At 40.4% G+C, this 14,003-nt stretch overlaps 1 protein-coding gene across 3 annotated transcripts in view; it reads right to left on the bottom strand.

The window, feature by feature from the left end:
* LOC104551552 (sodium channel protein type 5 subunit alpha) overlaps positions 1-13,607 on the bottom strand; it is a 175,584-nt gene extending 161,977 nt beyond the window's left edge. For all 3 annotated transcript variants that reach the window (XM_061996676.1, XM_061996677.1, XM_061996678.1), the window contains exons 1-3: positions 13,341-13,607; positions 11,512-11,630; positions 4,632-4,721 (exon numbers count right to left, since the gene is read on the bottom strand). In XM_061996676.1, the coding sequence (XP_061852660.1) occupies positions 4,632-4,721; positions 11,512-11,630; positions 13,341-13,607 (476 nt within the window). The remainder of the gene's footprint in view (positions 1-4,631; positions 4,722-11,511; positions 11,631-13,340) is intronic.
* Between the last annotated feature and the right edge of the window lie 396 nt (positions 13,608-14,003).

The following is a 14,003-nucleotide window of genomic DNA, read 5'->3' as shown; positions in this document are numbered from 1 at the left end:
ATACATAGCAATTTTGACCTGCTTAACAGTAAAAAATACACAAGGGTGATTTTTTTCCCCATAGTAAGATATTACCAAGAGACTCTTGATTGTGATGATGTTGGATAGAACATACATCTTACCTTTTGAAATGAGGTGTTACTTGTATGAAAATTTAGCAAATTCTCTGTAGAAAACAGTAATGTATCTGACTTATAACATTCAGATCTGTATTCACCCAGGGCTTTATCTACCATCAGAGACATACTTCAGGATATATAACCTGAGGCATCTAGCCCAACAGGCCTAGGTTTTCTAGGTCATATCTTTATAAAAAAAATAGATGTTTAGTATCCATGACTGGCATGTCCTACTCCTTTTCTCCAGATGAAGATGCAAATAATATTGAAGCCTATAAACAAAAAAGAACCCCAAACTCAAAACAAGTAAACACATAAAATTCCATAAATGATAAATCCCTTAAGTCATGTCACAGTCTTTCACTAGCTTTAGTTTTCTGTTCAGAACCTAACTATCTGTACCCATAATTCTGCAATCACACATATAAAATTATAACTGCTGAGATTCCTGTTTGCTAAGAAAAAAAGGTATAAACCATTAAAGGTGGTAATCTAAGGAAGAACTTCATTTTCATAGAATCATAGAATGGTAGGGGTTGGAAGGGACCTTTAGAGATCATCTAGTCCAACCCCCCCTGCACAATCAGGTTCAGGATCAGGTCGCATAGGAACATGTCCAGGTGGGTCCTGAAGACCTCCAAGGAAGGAGACTCCAGAACCCCCTTGGGCAGCCTGTTCCACTGCTCTGTCACTCTCATGGTGAAATAGTTTTTTCTTATGTTTAAGTGGAACTTTTTGTGTTCCAGCTTCATCCCATTACCCCTTGTCCTCTTACTAGCTACTATAGAAAAGAGGGATGTCCCAACCTCCTGACATCCACGCTTTAGATATTTATAAATGTTAATAAGATCACTCCTCAATCTCCTCTTCTCCAGACTAAACAGCCCCAGTTCCCGCAGCCTTTCCTCGTATGAAAGATGTTCTATGGCCTTGATCATCTTGATGGCCCTGCACTGGACTCTCTCCAGCACTTCCCTGTCCCTCTTGAGCTGAGGAGCCCAGAACTGCACACAGGACTCCACATGAGGCCTCACCAGAGCAGAGCAGAGGGGGAGAAGAACCTCCCTTGACCTGCTGGCCACACTCTTCTTGAGGCATCCCAGGATGCCATTGGCCTTCTTGGCCACGAGGGCACATTGCTGACTCATATTTAGTTTATTATCAGTCAGGACTCCCAGGTCTCTCTCTGCAGAGCTGCTCTTCAGCAGTTCGATCCCCAGCCTGTCCTGGTGCGTGGGGTTGTTCCTTCCCAGATGCAGGACTCTGCACTTGTCCTTGTTGAACCTCATGAGATTCCTCTCTGCCCAAATCTCAAGCCAATCGAGGTCCCGCTGAATGGCAGCACAACCTTCAGGGGACTCAGCCAGTCCTCCCAGTTTGGTGTCATCAGCAAACTTTCTGAGGATACACTCTGTCCCTTCATCCAGGTCATTGATGAAGATGTTGAACAAGACTGGCCCCAGAATCGATCCCTGAGGAACTCCACTGCCCACAGGCTTCCAACTCGATTCTGTTCCATTGATCAACACCCTCTGGGCTCTGTCATTCAGCCAGCTCTCGGTCCACCTCACTGTCCACTCATCCAAGCCACACTGCCTGAGCTTTCTGATGAGGATATTGTGGGACAGTGTCAAAAGCCTTGCTGAAGTCAAGGTAGATGACATTTGCTGCTCTCCCCTCATCTAGCCAGCTATTTATGCACTCATAGAAGGCTATCAGGTTAGTCAAACAGGATTTCTCCTTGGTGAAGCCTTGTTGACTCCCCCTGTTAACCACCTTATCCTTCATATGTTCAGTGATAACATTCAGGATGAGTTGTTCCATCACCTTTCCAGGGATGAAGGTGAGGCTGACCGGCCTGTAGTTTCCTGAGTCGTCCTTCCTGCCCTTTCTGAAGACTGGAGTGACATTGGCCTTTCTCCAGTCCTCAGGCACCTCACCTGTTCTCCATGATTGTTCAAAAATGATAGAGAGAGGCTTGGCAATCACATTAGCCAGCTCTCTCAGCACTCTAGGATGCATTCCATCAGGACCCATTGACTTATGAGCCTTAAGCTTGGCCAACAAGTCTTTAACCTCTTCCTCTTCCACCCACGGCAAGTCCTCTGCTGTCCTGGCCATCCTGTTATCCTTGCCAAGGGTCAGCCTTGGCCGTAAAGACTGAAGCAAAGAAGGCATTCAGTACTTCAGCCTTCTCTGCATCCTCAGACACCGGGGCACCCTCAGCATTTAGCAGCAGGCCCACATTCCCCCTCATCATCCTTCTGCTGCTGATGTACTTGAAAAATGCCTTATTGCTGTCCTTAACATCCCTGGCTAAATTTAATTCTGGAAGGGCTCTAGCCTTCCTAGTTGCACCTCTGCATGCCCTGGCAATGTTCCTATACTCGTCCCAAGCAGCCAGCTCCTGTTTCCACCTCTCATAGATGGCTGCTATTTTGCTTAAAAGGAAACGTTTTAACTATATTCTGCTGATCTGCAACTGGGCACACACATAGAGAGTAGCAAATCTCATGCCTTTCTGCGATCATGTCACACAGTAGAGCTAGTTACTCATGTTATAAAACCCCAAGATACTTCATCTTAAAATGGAGATTAGCAGGGCACTTTTTGTGCAACAGTAGGTGTTTCTTGTATCTGTCTTTTCATGGTTCCTATTCAGTTTTGCTTTGGTATTTCAAATATAGGTCATCCATGTGACAGTCTCATTAAGCATGTGTATTCAGTAATACATGCAGAAAACACATGCAAAGAACTAAAAAAAAATCCTTAACAGTACATAAGCTCATTAAAATGATAAAGCACTTGTATTTATTCAGCATGTCAGATGGTTTAATTGATTGTATAATCATCATCTAATTCTAAATGGATCGGGCAAAGTCCTCCAGCAACAGAACAGCTTCTTTAACAACAGAAGTCGGGGTTTAAAAAAAACATAGTGGAGAGAAGTTGAATTGATTTCTTTTTTCAAAATGGTAATAAAAACATTTTAAAGGAAAATCTAGGGCAAATATTTGCAAAAGGTTACTCTTGTATTCCTTGTGAGTCTCTGGAACACCAGAGCAAAATGGATTAAATGTATCTTTTCCAAATCCAATATCAATCAATTTTAATTGCTCATTGGGTTATTTTGTTCCTCAAAAGTACTTTCCTTTGATTTCATACAACACATATGGGGAGGAAAAGCTGAGAGGTATGAAGGGACTGAGGAGAAGAGGAAACATGGAAAGATTTACTCCATGCTGCATGAGGCCATTTGCATTTCTGCTCTACGTTTCTTGCATGCCCTGCTTGGTGCACTGATAACATCATCCACGTTTTCCTGCTTGTGGAAGACACAACTGGCATTTTTGTCCAGAATGTTCAAACTCCCAGCTTTAGACACGTTGATCAAATTATGACTCACAAGGATGAGATGTTCATGTTTCAGCTGAATACATCATGGTTATGGTACTGTATGACAGTTCTCAATAGGAAAAGGACAACATCAGGGGAAAAAGAAAGTCACGGACATAGTTGAGGGTACTACACTATACAGAAATACATGAAACATCCTGGGATTAGGATGTTATTGTGATCAGATGAAATATTTGGTTCAGTGCTATCTATAATTAGCAATTTATGGCCTAGAAGATGTGCCCTGCATGATTTTATGAAAACTAAAATAAGGGCATTTTACTGTCTTTCCTCATAGCCCTGAGTAGATCAACCACCAGGCTATGAAGCAGCAGATGGCCATGTTTATCATACGTCAATCAAAAATAAAAAGTGTGTTCTGATTGGTTCAATGAGCCAAACTAATTGGTTAATGCACTGTAGTTTGATTAGCTTGTACATCTGGTATCTGTTTCTAAAAGGAATATTTTAAAATAACTTAAAGAATTGAAATAGGCTTTCTGAAGCCCCTTAGCCACTTAAAATTCATTTTTAAAAACAAAAACACAACCAGAAAATCTTCAACTCATATTTTTGCTATTTTTTTCTAAAGATCTGTCAAGGTACAAAGGCGGGAATTCTCATAAATTATGCCTACCAATGATTACAAAGGAACACTTCTCATGTTGCACTCAATCCAAAAGAAACTTTTGCTTCCAGTAAGTTTCAGCTTACAGACAAAACCCAGTATGTCCAGGAAGTATCTTCTGAAATAATTCAACTCCACCAAGCCTATTTTAATATGTCCAGCATTGTATCTCTTGCATGGGAACTGAGGAAGGCTGGCTGATTTCAAATGAAGTTCTCCTCATCCATGATTTCATTCAGATGCAGCATGGCAGGTGCATTTAGCAAGAAGTATGAGATTGGTAGATCAAAAATTTTTAATTTACTTACTAAGGAAAGTTTCACAGGCAACAAGCACCTGGAAAAACATTTTGTCGGGGCTGATACTATGGTCAGTGTTACTGGAAAGAAACCAGACAACAGCAAACAAGATGAAAAGGAAAATGTAACAAATGGAAAAGGAAGGACAAGGTAAGGACAGGGCAGACATAAACCAGCAAGGATACTTACTCAACATATTTATTCCATGACGGAGTCTCTGATTGTGCCATGAACACACAATTAGTTAAAATAGTGCACATAATAAACATACTGAACAATGTAAATCACCGAATTAAGGAAAAAACTGTATGTAAGACTTCATATTTTTTTTTACATTTCCCACAAGAAGTGACAGCTCACTCATAATTTGTAAGTTGCTTAACAAGGATTATAGCCCTTTTTTTGCAAGTGCATAAGGAAACAAATAATTATATAAACAGAAAAAAATGAATTAACTTTCTCTGCTATTTTTTTCTTTGCCCACAACTTTATACATACTTCATACAGTAAACAAATGTACTGAGTCTGCAGTCTTCTCAAAATACAGCACCCCAAATTTACAGCTGTGTTAGCCAGATAACAATGTGCATAGGTGCACAACTTTGTATGAAAAGAGAGATTAGTGTCCTTTAAGCATCCACAGAAAAACCTGTGTCTGCAAATTCACATTTTATTTTACATCCTCAAATATTTCTCAGACAGCAGGGAAAGTTATATTTCTGGTTTTTCTAATCTCTCTAATGGGCTTGAGGCCTCACTTTCAGTATAAAGTTTCACCAAAAGCTAATATGAGTTTTAGAGCACTAATTTTAAGGCGTGGTCTGAAAACATGCTTGGCAGATACGCAGTCAGTCTGCAAAGCTGACTGCCTCAGTTGAGGCACCAGGTTCCCTAATTGGAGGCTAAAACGAACCTCCCAAGTGTATTGTCCATGCACTTAGCTGCTATGCTGAGGCCATAAATATGAAAAGGAGCACCTTAAATCAGATTCCTGAAATTGAAAACATACTTCACTGAACTGCTGTCCTAAAAGCATATGCCACTTTCTGTAAAAAAATTACAAAATATGATGGGATTCTCCTGCATAAATAATAGGCCCAATGCTACTGGAGAAAGTTTAACTAATGACTTTAAGTATACAGAAGATAAGGCAGAGGAAAGCAGCCTACAACTCAGTCAACAGGCTGGGGCCCTTCCCAGAGTAAAATGGTAGCATCCAAATGCAAATTTCGTTTGTCTTCTTTAGCGAAAATAAAACCAACTTGAGGGTTTTTTTCAGCTCTTTACTGATTCCATTGGTGTTATATTCTGTTTGAGAATAGTGATGGAAGATTATAACTTCAAAGGTATGCTCTGAAATGTTTGCATGAAATTTGTCCTTTCTCAAAGCCAAAATCTCTGCTGAATAGAGCGGAATATTTTTTCGATGGGCCACATAAGCAACTATGAAGTTAAACTGGTAGCAACTAACCTGAATATTCCCCTGTGCAACTGCAGAAAACAGTAATTGAACTCAAAGGGACTCATCTGCCAAACACTTTCTACTTCTGGGCTACCACTTCCTACTGAAGGACTAGGAAGGATATCTGACATTCAGTCATATTTTCTAATGTCATCTTAAGATGCATTTCTATAAGTTGTGTCCATCTGGTAAACACAATTAGGTTGTAGCTGCAGCTACACTAGAAAATACTTTTCCACCTATAGTGAAATGCTATGAAATGGTGTGAGAACAACAATAGTAAACCATGGTAGTATCTTCAGGACATACCAATTGAATACTATACTTCAATTCCAAGCAAAGAAATCCCCCTATAACAGCTGGTTTTATGATCACTAGTTTGATTTACACATCCCTGTTTCCTTGTAGTATAAACTGAATCTAACAGCTTTCCCAGATTTCCCACTTACAAGCAGGCTACACCGTCTTCTTATTCAAACAGCAAAGAGAAAATACTGCAGGCTGAAAATGTAAGCGGTCAGATTTCTGATATCAAATGCACTATGAATTCTAACAGTTTTACGACCAAGCTGAAAACTACAAAGAACATTAAAGAATTAAATATTTCAGCTAGTTATGCACCAGAAATCTGTATTAAAAGAAAGAGAAAACAAAAATTCCTACTGAATGAAAATTAGCACTCCTACCTGAAATCTAATGCAATTGCTTGCATTAGAAAAAAAATCAGTGACAAAGATCTACTGAAAAAGGATAAAGGAAACACAATTGATCTAAGCTCTGTTAACAGCATTGTCTGTTACCTATCTTAGAATTGCTACTAATTCAAATTAGCATGGACATGTCTAATGCATTCAGAAGTATGGGTTAGACTCTCTTATTGACCACAACTCAAACACACTAAGCTACTCATCAGGATCCTTTCTGGGTTAAATTAAAACTATTATTTCCAATTAGAAGTTATTGAATAGGCTTTGCACAAACTGATTCTAAAAGTTATAAATTGTATCTTCTAGCAGAAAGATATTGAGTCAAACATGGCATACTTCTATTCTAGACTTCATTATGATGGATAATTACTAATTAGCAGACTGAATACTAGAGGCTTTTTAAGCGATCATAGCCAAATTACATATAATATGTGCAAGCAAAGGTTAGTCCCAATCAATAGCACACATAATTGGTGCTTCACAAGGTCTCATTTTCCCTTATGGAGCAAAGCATATAAAATCTGCTAGGGGAAAAAAGTTGCAAGTAGAAAATATAAAGATTCGAAATTCTTTAAGATAATATTTTTTTCATAATTCCAGCATCAAGGACAGTAATTTTGGCCAAAATATCCTTCTGGATCAATGACAAACTGAGAACAACTCATTATAATACCTGGAAAGGCTAAGAATAGCAATTCCTATGGATTTTATACAGGACAGCAAACTGTTTGGAGAAACAAAGGACACCACAGAAGGGTCTTTGGCTTGCAGGCTAGAGCTAAGAGAGGTCTTTTAGCTTAGAGAAGAGGAGACTGAGGGGTGATCTTGTTAATGTTCACAAATATGTAAAGCACAGGTTTCAAGAGGATGGATCCAGGCTGTTCTCAATGGTGTCCAATGATAGGACAAGGGGTAATAGGTATAAGCTGGAACATAAGAGGTTCCAAAGAAACACAAGAATTTCTTCACTGTGAGGGTGATGGAGCACTGGAACAGGGTGCTTCTCTGGATACATTCAGAACCCACCTGGACGAGTTCCTGTGTGACAACTCTAGGTGGTTCTGCTCCGGCAGGGAGGTTGGACTGGATGATCTCTTGATGTGCCTTCCAACCCTTAAGATTCTGTGATTCTGCGATTCTTTTAAGCATAAGCATCAATGAAACTTTAGGGGTAGTTAATCTCATTAATATGTGAAGATAGTAAATAAAGATGATAAAAATAGCTAATAATGATATAGAAGGCAAAATACATTCATCCAACGGGATGCAGACCTACATTCCCCGTATCCTCTGTGACAGAAATGGACCAGGGCCTTGTTCTGGATAGCCATCCAGACCATGGTCAATAGAAATAACAGAACAGAGTTACAGAATCATTTCAGCTGGAAGAGACCTTTAAGATCATCAAGTCCAGCCTTTGTCCCAGCCCTATCAACCCCTAGACCATTTCCCTAAGTGCAACATCCACCCATCTGTTAAATACCTTCAGGGGCAGTGACTCTACCACCTCCCTTGGCAGCCATCCCAATGCCTGACAATCCTTTCAGTAAAGAAATTCCTCCTCATATCCAGCCTGAACCTTCCCTGGTGCAACATCAGGCTGTTTCCTCTTGTTATATTGCTTGTGACTAGTGAGAACAGACTGACCCCTGCCTCGTAACAATTTCCTTTCAGGTAGTTGTAGAGAGCGACAAGGTCTCCTCTGAGCCTTCTCTTCTCCAGGCTAAACAGCCCCAGATCCCTCAGCCATTCCTCATAGGAGACATGCTCCAAAACCTTTAGTAGCTTGGTAGCCCACCTCTGGATCCTCTCCAGCACCTCAGTGTCTTTCCTGTAGAGAGGGGCACAAAACTGGACATAGTGTTTGAGGTGCGGCCTCACCAAAGCCACAGCAGAGGAACCTGCTCCTCCAGCAACACTGTTTCTGGCACAGGCCAGGATGCCCTTGGCCTTATTGGCCACCTGGGCACACTGCTTGATCATGTTCAGCTGCTTTCAGTCAACACCCCAAGGTCCCTCTGTGCCTGGCAGCTTTCCAGCCACTCCTCCCCAAGCCTGTAGCGCTGCTGGGAGTTGTTGTGGCCCAAGTGCAGGACCCGGCACTCAGCCTTATTGAAACTCATGGCATTAGCCTTGGCCCAGCCATCCAGCCTATCTAGATGTCTCTGTAAATCTTCTCTACCCTCAGGCAGATTGACACTTCCACCCAGCTTGGTGTCATCTGCAAACTCACTAAGGGTGCACTCTAGCCCCTCCTCCAGATCATTAATAAAGATGTTAAACAGGAGTGGCCCCAGTACTGAGCCCTGGGGGACACCACTCATGACCAGCTACCGATTGGATTTAACTCCATTGACCATGACTCTTTGGACCCAGCCATCTAATCAGTTTTTCACCCAAAAAAGTGTATGCCCATCCAAGCTAAGAACAGACAATTTTTCTAAGATGTGGGAATGTGGGGAACAGTGTCCAATGCTTTAATAAAGTCAAGGTCTACCAACATTCACAGCCTTTCCTTCATCCAACAAGGGGGTCACTCTGTCATAGAAAGAGATCAGGTTTGTTAAACAGGACTTGCCCTTCAAAAACCCATGCTGACTGGGCCTGATGACATGTTTGTCCTGCATGTGCTGCATAATAGAAGTTGTTGGTTTTTTTTTTCCTTGGAAAAGTGCATTTTTTAATGACTAGACTAATCAAGCTTGGCTGGATGAGCAGTGAACATAAAGGTTCTATCCTGCCTGAAGTCCCAGAGGAAGAACTCCATATACAGCTACTTAACCAAGAAATCTGACCCCTACAGCTTTTATATAGGACAATTTTACTTTGTCCTCTCTATTCTGTTCTCCTACTGGCCTTCACAGTACACTCAAGTGGAAATGGAAATATAGCATCTACTAAAGAATTTGCTTCAGACACTTACGTGACGGGGCACCATTTGTTAATGCTCTTTTTTGGTTTTTGCCCTGAGCAAAACAAAGATTGCTTGATTACAGTTGTGGAAGACAATAGATGTGGTTCCCACATTCATGTCTGTCATATTATCTGCTTGAATACTTTATGATTCAGGCTTTTTCTGCCTGGGATACTAACTTCCTGCTCAGCCAATTGGCCTTTGTGTTTCAGGTTGATGTGAAAGGTTTTTATCGACAGAAACCAAATCACTGCCTAATGCAGGAACTTCACTGCTGTTTTCCTGGGGCTGGAGGTGTTGCCTCCTGCCTGTGCTTGCCAAAGACTGAGCTGTTGGATTTCCCGACATTATGAACACAAGCTGATAACTTGGGTCTTTCTGGAACTAAAATGCTATTTGCATTGTGATCTCCCACTCCCTAAATCTTACACTCCTTATCTGACTATATTTCTGCTTCTGACATATCATTCAAATTCATTTTTCCATGTTCTTTACCTTTGGAAATAATTTGATAAGGATTTCTTGCATACTCATCTTTTTGTCTACTGCAACCAAAGGCATGTAGTTCCTGTGTATTAAACATGCTTCTGGGCTGTGATCACCAGCTGGTGAAAAAGAATGTGAGAATAAGACGGAATACATTTGTACATACTTGCTTATTGCTAAGAAGTTGACTTTTCAGGTTCTTCTCTTAGCCATACCTGTGCAAACTCATTGACCTCAAACGACTTAAACAAGTCTGTACTGATGTAACTGTATCTAATAGCATTGTTGATCTCTGAGAAGGCTGCAGCATGTGCTGCATTGCTTGCACATGTAACTTGATCCATAAGCAAATCTCTGCAAAATTTAGTGTATTCTTAGTAACTATAATATCTTGACTGATATCCCATATTCATTTTTGCATATAATTATTGTAACTAGAAGCTTCAGCTATTTTTCCACTTGCTAGAATATCTATATTCTCACTTTATTTTTCCTTATTGTATGGGGAAATCATTTACACTCCTCATTTTTTTTTTACCCTGGAATTTGATAATAAACCAATGACTCTAAGATGTTACTTGCTTAGTATCTATTAGTTCTCACTAGCTGACACGAGCACTGCAGATGAGGGATTTCCATCACTAAACCACCTCACAATCATCAAAGTAGCATGTGGAGTCTTTGAATTACCATATCCAGGTCTCCCATGAGCACTGTAGAGAAAGCAGACAACTCAGGAAAAAGGGTGTGCTTTTAGTAATGTTCACACAAAACTGAACATTTGGGTGAGTTTGGTCTTCCAGAGAGATGTGACTATGTCAGAATATAAAGTTTCTGTGGTCAAAAAAAACCAAAACAAACAAACAAGACAGAAGCAATCACTGCAGAGTATCTTGGATGACTTGAGAACTTGAACCAAGGGAGATCAGGCATCACCCTTTCACCAAAAGGTCCATAAGACCAGCCTGTGCTTTCCTTCTTAGCTGGATAACACACTGCATTAAATAAATTAAATGAAACCAAAACAATGAAAAAATCTTGTAAAAAAACTGAGCTCTGAGGCAGTTCAAAATTAAACTGCATCTGCATAGAGTGTCATAGAATCTCATGTGACAGATTGCTTAAGTCATCAGTAACAAAGCCCTCCATCAGTGTAGACTTTCCTAGGTGTGCTCCAGCCTTTTTTCTGAGGTACTATAGCCAGTTTATCTTTACTAAACACCATCAGGCCCTTCACACTTTTTAATCCTGAGTAAACATACCAGAATCTCCAGTGCAGTACACATCTGATGCCAGCAGTAAAACACAGTCTTTTTCATAGCTTGCATAACAATACAAAATGAAACAAACCAAAAATCCAAGTGCGTTTCTGCTCATGCAAGCAAATTCAGTCACAAGATTTAAAACAGTTTAATGAAATAAAATGGTTTCTGATTTCTATCCATCTGTGTTTAAAAACCACATGAAGTACATGAGGAGGGAAATTAACAGAAAGGATATGAATGTACCAAAATTTTAATTGCTGTTCTTCTGATTGGATGGAAAGGACTAAGTATATACAAGGCAGGAGTGGCACTAAATCGAAAGATTGTCTTTCCTTTGTTCAGTACTATAAATGTCTGCAAAACAAAACAGAAAATGTGAATATTCAGTATTTGCATTTATGCTCAGCTTTTCTCAGCCCACTTGCCATTGGGAAATTCCTGCTTATATGCCAGTTTGTTCCCCACTCCCTCCTGAGAACCCCAAATTCCTTTTCACTCGGTGAATAGCTTTGTTCAAGACCGTCTCAGGAAATCTGTTGCCTGTCTTAATGCAATATCACAAATATTTTTATTTCATTCTCTCCTTACAGGGTCCTGTGCCATCATCTCCATTGCCGGGCTGGGAAGAGAGGAGAACCATCTTTAAAAACAAAAAATGACCTGGAGGCTAAAGCATGGTGAAGGGACTTTTATGATGCCCTTCTTCCAAGGTGGCAGGAAGCTTTACTATGTTGTTACTCCATCTTCTCTACCTTGAGCACTTTGTTGCTCTCAGTCAATATTTTTTGGTCTCACTAAGCTGCATGAGGCACAACTCCACAGGAGGATCTGACCCTGGAACTGAGGCACTCTCATTGTATGCAGGTTAATATGGGGGCAGAAAAGCAATACTGTGAGTTATCTTAAATCCAAAGCAAAAGTAAATTGGATGCTGGCCCCATTTACAGAGCTCTGAAGATGCTCCATCATGCACAGAGGAACTAATATTCACTCAGAGACAGGATCAGGTCACCCAATACATAAACTCTAAGCAATTCACCCACCGTGAGTCTGAGACTTTAATTATACTAAAATATCAAATCTATACCTTCTGCTTGTGCCCAGAGACAGCAGGTAAATTAAAAGGTAAATGGATTCTGTCTCTTCCAGGTAAGTAATCTGTTTGTATTTAGCCTTTTAGCTTTTATTTTGTAGTATTTGCACCTGTCTCTACACACTGTTCTAATAGAAATAACATTGTGGTCATATTAATCCATTGTTTACAGGAAATAGCGTAGCCCAAAATCAGGAACATCAGTACCTGAAAGATCTGGAAGCAGCCTAAAAATACATTGTACTTCCAAAAGTTATTTTGGCCCCCATTTTGCACAATGTTTGGAAACAAACTGCAGTTAAGCAATCAGCCCAGCTCTGCTGTCAACAGCCTTTTGACAGAAGCTCATTGCACTGTTGTGGCTTTGGTCCAACCCACACATGATTTCTCATCAGGTGATGCTCGCTTTAGGATGAAGCTTACCCTTCTACAAAGTGCCAGCATTGCACATGCTATTCACATCTCCCTTCAGCTCTGTTTTGATCATCTTAAATGGAGTTGAACTGTCCCCCAACAGAAAAAAGAACCACTACTCTCCAAGAATGTTTGTGGAGATACCTCTTGCTCTTGTGCAGAGTGCTAGCAAAATACTCAAGTTACCCAGAAGCCCTTGACATTAAGGGGCTTAAGTGATAAATACACCTGTGACGAGTCAAGGCTCATGTAGAGGGAAAGATAGGGTAGATAAAAACCTCTGGGTTAATCTAACTCAACTCTGCTCTTTTTAGACACTGTATATTCATACTCAGTGTTATCTGAAAATGCACAAGTTTTAATTATCCTTTTTATCCCTCTTGGCCTTCCTGCCTAGATGGTTTCTGGGAGCCCTGCTCATGATTAAACTCTGATCTTTAATCTGGAAAAAACCCCCAAACATTTTTACTGGCTGTAGAAAGATAAAATACAGAACTCTCAAAAGAAAGACAGTGTTTAGAAAAAGCAAAGAAGCAGGCAGGCTGTTTGTTGCTCACCTTACGATCATTGTAGAAAGGGTCAAGGTCCTCCAATGGCTCCCCAATGAGCTCTGGAGGAACAGTCCCATAGATATCGGGCAGCTTCTTGCAAGCTTGCAAATCAAACTGAGGCTGAGGCTTCTCTTCTTCCCCCAGCTGCTCTCTATATTCCTGCTTTGCATTCCTGGCAAGCTTCTCCGCGATTCTCTTCTCAATAGCAGCCAAGGATTCAGGCGTGAACCGGTGGAAGCTGTTTGTACCCGGTGGTAACAAGAAGTCAGCCATCTTTTCATCCTGCTTTGTCTTTACTGGTCTTTATTCCTAGTAGTGGAAACAGCTGAAACAAAAAGTACCAAAGGTTAGTGACAGGAGTAAAGTGATAAGAATGAAGCCGTCAGAATGAAGAAAAGAACTCCAATAACTTGTAGGCTATCTATTATCAGGAAATCATTTATTTTTATGTGGTTAGCAGAACATCAGGAAAATAGAAACGACAGAAATTTCAATTAGGAATCACTTTTGACCAGAGCCAAAAAGACTTTGTAGATCGACTGCAAAGTATTCTTAAGTTTTTCAGGCACTAAATCCAGACTAAGGAGTAACTTAGATTCATACAAGCTTAAGTTTCATTGAACGCCACAGGGATTTGGATTCTTAACTCATTTTTGAAAACTCAGCTCT

Source organism: Colius striatus, chromosome 5 (genome assembly GCF_028858725.1).
Source record: "Colius striatus isolate bColStr4 chromosome 5, bColStr4.1.hap1, whole genome shotgun sequence".
Classification (NCBI taxonomy): domain Eukaryota; kingdom Metazoa; phylum Chordata; class Aves; order Coliiformes; family Coliidae; genus Colius; species Colius striatus.
Note: the sequence above shows the minus strand (reverse complement) of the source record. Positions and strands in the feature narration are given on the sequence as shown.